This window comes from Balaenoptera acutorostrata, chromosome 15, assembly GCF_949987535.1.
Source record: "Balaenoptera acutorostrata chromosome 15, mBalAcu1.1, whole genome shotgun sequence".
In the NCBI taxonomy this organism is placed as follows: Eukaryota; Metazoa; Chordata; class Mammalia; order Artiodactyla; family Balaenopteridae; genus Balaenoptera; species Balaenoptera acutorostrata.
The window spans coordinates 38,935,807-38,940,976 of record NC_080078.1 but is presented as its reverse complement, the minus strand read 5'-3'; the positions used below and the strand labels follow the sequence as shown (position 1 = coordinate 38,940,976).

The 5,170-nt window shown below is 67.2% G+C and overlaps 1 protein-coding gene across 1 annotated transcript; it reads left to right on the top strand.

Annotated features, from left to right (window-relative positions):
• Nucleotides 1-886: 886 nt before the first annotated feature.
• Nucleotides 887-1,736, top strand: LOC130704925 (voltage-dependent T-type calcium channel subunit alpha-1H-like). Its single transcript, XM_057529703.1, has 2 exons — nt 887-935; nt 1,221-1,736. Exon 2 carries the CDS (start codon nt 1,239-1,241, stop codon nt 1,734-1,736), a length of 498 nt encoding a protein of 165 aa, XP_057385686.1. The 5' UTR covers nt 887-935; nt 1,221-1,238.
• The last annotated feature ends 3,434 nt before the right edge of the window (nt 1,737-5,170 follow it).

The following is a 5,170-nucleotide window of genomic DNA, read 5'->3' as shown; positions in this document are numbered from 1 at the left end:
CAGGTCTCGGTCGGTCCAGGAGGGGGCTGGGCGAGGGACAAGTTCAAAGAAGCTGCCGTAGGTGCGCTTGTGTGCGCGCGCGCGTGTTGGGGGGATGCGGATGCACGAGCACCCAGAATCCCACCCACGGATACAGCAGCACATCACACGCGCGGTCACACCCAGGACACCCATGCGGAGGGGGAGGGCCACGCCGCCCGCGGTCAAGGCCTCAGCGCGCCGCCCAAGCCCGCCAGCCTCGCCCCCTCGCCGACCCCCGCCCGCGGCGCGGAGGGGCAGGGGGTGAGCCCTGCGGCGGGGAGGGGGAGGGCCGGCCTCCGCGGCTCCGGCCGCCCCCGCAGTTGGGGGCGGGGAAGACGCTGGCGCCACTCCCCCGCCCCCGCCAAGCTTCTCCGCCAGCGCCCCCTGGCGCCCCGCGGGCTAGGAGTGGGAGGGTGGGGGCGCGGTTGGGGGCTCGGGCGCGCCCAGCTCCGCCCTCCCGGGTGGGGGGCGGGGCGCTCTCCGCGACGGGGGAGGGGCGGCTCGCGCGCGCGCCTCTGGGCGGAGCGGCCCCTCCCCGAGCCCCCAGCCCGGCCCCGCCCCCCGCGCCGGCCCGGCCCCGCCCCGCCCCCGCCCAGCCCGCAGCTCACTCTGAAGTTTCCTGCGCCGAGTGCGGACAGGCGTCGGGATCGTTCACCGCCCCGCCGCCCGGTTCGCGCCCCCCGCGCCCCGCGCCGGTCCGCCCCGCGGACCCCTCTGCGCCGGGCCGCCGCCGCCGTCGCTGCCGGGCCAGCCGGAGCGGGAGCCGGAGCGGGAGCCGGCGGGCCGGGGGCGCGGGCCGGGGGCGCGGGCTGGGGGCTGCGGCGCTCCAGCCGGGGCCGAGCGCCGTGCCGGGTCCGCGGTGACCGCGCCGCCCGGGCGATGCCCGCGTGGACGCCGCCGGCCGCCGGAGCGAGGTGAGACGCGGCGAGGACGCGCGCCCCACTGCGCGCCGGGACCCTCTTCAACTTGAGGCAGCCGGCGAGGGAGCCCCTGGGGCGCCTGCCCCCGCCCCGGCGGTGGGGGAGGGGCCGCCCAGCCCTCGCCGGAGGGAGGGGACGGGCGGGGGCGGGGGGCGCATTTGTCTCTAATGAGAAAAGACAAAGACATCCCGGCGGCCGTGGCTGTTTCCGCGGACCCGCTCCACCCGAGGCGGGCGAGGGTGTTGTTCTCGGGACCCGGTTACCGGCTGTCCCCCGCAGGTGCTACCCGCCGCTACCATGACAGAGAGCGTGCAGGCGGCCGACGAGGTCCGAGTGCCCCTGGGCGCGCCAGCCCCGGGCCCTGCGGCGGGGGCGTCCCCGGCGAGCCCTGGGGCCCCGGGGCCAGAGGCGGAGCGGGGGTCGAGGCCCGGTGCGTCGCCCCCCCAGAGCCCGGCGGCCGAGCGCGGCGCGGAGCTGGGCGCCGACGAGGAGCAGCCCGTCCCGTACCCGGCACTGGCGGCCACCGTCTTTTTCTGCCTCGGGCAGACCACGCGGCCGCGCAGCTGGTGTCTCCGGCTGGTCTGTAACCCATATCCTTCCCGGGCCGCCGGGGGTGCGGGGATCCGGGACATGGGGGTCCGGGGCACGGGACCTGCTCCGCGTGTGCCTCCCACGCTCGGGCTCTTTGGCCTCAGCGCGGGCTGGGCGCGCGGGGGACGCAAGGCAGGGGCGCGAGAGCAGCGCTCCTCCGAGAGAGGCGGCCCCGGGCCGCGCTTTGCGGGGCGGCGGGGGTGACTCTCTTGATACGAATGGGGTGTTGCCGCTTCACAGCCAGCTCGGGACGGAGAGGGTGGAAGAGAAGAGGCGAGGCCACCGCGGGCTTGGAGTGGAGCGGGGTCGGCAGGGAGGGGTGGGCGGAACTCCGTGCGCCCCCATGGGTGCCCGTCAGGAAGGGAATTCTCCCGTCTGGGTTTGCACAACGCTGGCCTGAGGCAGGATCCTAGCGAGGAGGAGGAGGCCGGCGGGACCTCAATAAGAGAGCAAAGTTTTCACCCTGTTCCTTGCGCTTTGAAGAGTCTGGGAGACCCTAGGGGGCCGGGAAGCGGTGCGCTCTCGCTGGTCCTTTTCCTTGGAGAGAGGCAGTGACGTTGGCTGTGAACTCTCCTTTTCAGGCTGAACTCGATGTTGGGGTTGATTTAAGTCATGCGCAGCTGGGGGGTGGGGGGCAGGGAGGCAGTTGGCACCGCACTCGGGCACAATGGTGTCACTTCTCCCAGTGCTTCCCTAGCCGGAGAGGAAGGGGCTCCCCCTTTTTGCTCTTGGTGAGATGGACACAGACTTTCACAGAAGGTTCCAGATCAGAGCTTGGTCGGGTAGGGGGCATTTCTGGGACGCAGGTAGCAGTCTGGTGGTCCCCAGCAGGTGGCCTTTGGGGACTGTCAGCAGGCCCTGTGTCCCAGCTGGTTCTCCCACTGGGCTGTGGAGCTTGTTGCCAGGTGGCTGGGCTGTGGGCGCCAGGCATTCCCTACCCCCGGCCTGTAGGAATTGGGTGACAGCACGGTGGGGGTGCTGAGGAGAGGAGGCTGACAGGGGCGAGACCTTGCACGTGAACTTCCCTTGTCTGGTGTGGAGGAGACAGGCAGAATGAGCGATGCGTGTATATATTTTTCCTATCGTGTGTGTCTAACTGTACAAACATCACACCGAAGAGGAATTTGTATCAGGAAAGTAATAAACCGCGTTTTTTTTTTCTTTTCTGAAATTCAAACGTGGGCTGAGTCAGGTTAGCCCCCTGGTTGTGAAGGGGGTCGTTGTGGCCTGGGTAGAGGGTGGTGGCCCGGGCGCCGCCACAGTGTGGCAGCAGGCTCCGCTGCCTGCCTTTGTCCCGCAGCCCCTCGGTGGGCTTGGCAGCCCCCCCTCCTCCGGAGCAGCTGCCAGGCTGAGCTTGCAGGGTGGCTGTAGGCCAGTCTTCCCTCTAGAACCCTGACCATTTCCAGGCCACCTCATTTTGGCGGGAAGGTGGCCTGGCTGGGTGAGGTGGTAGGGGATGGGGTGGGTGACCTAAGGCCCTGGGACTGGAGGCTGCCCTCCGTGCGTGTCTGTCTTTTCCAAGCACACGCAGAGAACAGATAAGGAAGGATCCCAGCGGGCCTGCACTTTCTCTTTCCTGACAGCCCCTGGTCTGGCTGCTCTGTCCCCTCTCGGCCCAGGGAGTCTTCCAGCCTGACCCTGTGTTCTGGATGTTCCTGGCAGGCTACGTCCTGAAGGACGTCTAACAAGGTTGTTTGTGTTACTTAGTGCAGGGGAGGTGGGGGGATGCCACACGCATGTGGGGTGAGGCCCAGGGGGGTGGGGGATGGGACTGGCTGAGCCACCTGCCAGTGTCCCTGTCCCTGGGCTCCTCATGACTCCAGGAACAAGAAGGTGCTTCGAGCAGCAGGAGGAGAGCTCTCAGCCAGGGGAGAGCATCCCTTCTGACTGGCAGGGGTGTGGAGGAGCTCAGGTCCCAGGATCATTTTACTCTGGCCTGGCCGTGGAAATGCTGCATCTGTTGAGTGGGGTGGGCTTGTCAGGCCCCCAGCGTGTGGGGACGGCTGCTGACCCGCAGCAGATGCCAGGCCCTGGTGCTGGGGTGCCTTGGCCGCAGGGAGAGCCTAAAATAAGCCAGCCCGCCTGGACAGGTGGGGACTGGCCCCCTCGGGGAAGCCCGTGGGCCTCAGCAAGGCTTTCCAGAGTGCTTCAGATTCCTGGGAGTCGGGAGTGGCGGCCTTGTGAGAGGCAGGAGCTTGGAGGGCGGCCTGTGGTTTTCTAGGGACTGCGTGTTGTCTGTCCTGGGGCCGAGGGTGCGCCTTGGCCTTGGTCTCCCGCCCTGCAGGTGGATGTCGTGTTGGCGGCGCCCACCATCCTTCCCTGGAGCCTTTCCTGCTGCGGAGGGTAAACTCGGAGAGGGAAATGGGATAATTGGGTTTGCTCTGGGAACCCACACTCCGTAAAGCAGCTCCTCGCTCCCTGGACGCTGGCAGAGTCCCAGCTGGTCCGCCGAGCCCAGCCCTGAACAGGGATGAGATAGGCAGTTGGAACACAGGAAGAGGCCTTACTTAAGTCTCGGACTTTACGGAACCCCGGCGTGGACGCCCCCCCACACAAATAAACACGTGTTCTGTCATTGCCTTAAGGGATACCCGATCCACAGCAAAGGAGCTTCCAAGGACAGCACCTATCAATAATAATTTAGTTTGCTTTTTGAAAACATAATTGTGCTAGAACTTTTGGGGCGAGTGCTGTTTCTCCTACACAGGTTTATTTATAGAGGAAGGTGGGTGGGATCTATGTGTTGTAGCCCGAGAGGCTGGGTTGTGTTCTGCCCGGGCTCCCCCGGGGTTCCTGACTTGGCGCTGCCTGTGATGCAGCTGCCACGTCCCAGCACCCAGGCCAGGAGGGGCCTCCCAGTGGTGCTGGCTGGGAAGGGGGCCCTGCCGCGGTTACCACGTGAGCCACAGAGGCTGGCTGTGGCCCCGTTGGGGTGCGTAGGGGCTAAGAGGTGGCCAAGGAGGCACTTTGGGGCTTGGGGATGGTGGACGCCTCCAGGAGGTGTGTCCCAGGGAATGGGCACCGAATGCCCTGAGCATAGGGTTCAGAGAAGACAAAGGACATGACAAGGTCACACGGCTGCTGGAGGACAGAGCTGGGTGAGCCCGGCCTGGCAGGGAGGTGAGGCTGATGCATCCAGGTCCTTGAAGGCATTTTGTAAAAATCAATGCCCCAAACTGTCATGCCGCTCGCTCTGTGGTTGCTGCCTGCACCTGGGCTCCTGGCGGGCATGGGTGCCTCAGCGAGGACACACAGGGCATTGATGTGGAAAAGGGTGGGCCACCATCTGCCCTCACCTGCCCCCCCCACAGCCCCCTCTGGCCCCACAGACTGGACATGAGCAGACGGTCTTGTGTCCTTCTCAGCCTCCTGACCCTGTGGCCATGACCCCTGAGCACTGTGTGGGCACAGGCCCGGGGGCACTCCCTCCTCTGAGCCCACACCCCCTGCCCCCCAGTACCTGTTCCTGGGCCCCTCATCTTGACGCTAGTGTGTGTTTGTTTCTCTGGACCTGGAGTTCCTGGGCCGCGGTGCCCAGACTGGGAGCCTCGCGGCCCTAGGCTGGCCAGGCTCATGTGTCTGAAGGGGCTCTTGGCTCCCCGGGGCTCTGGGGCGGATGAGGCCGCCCCGACTTCCTC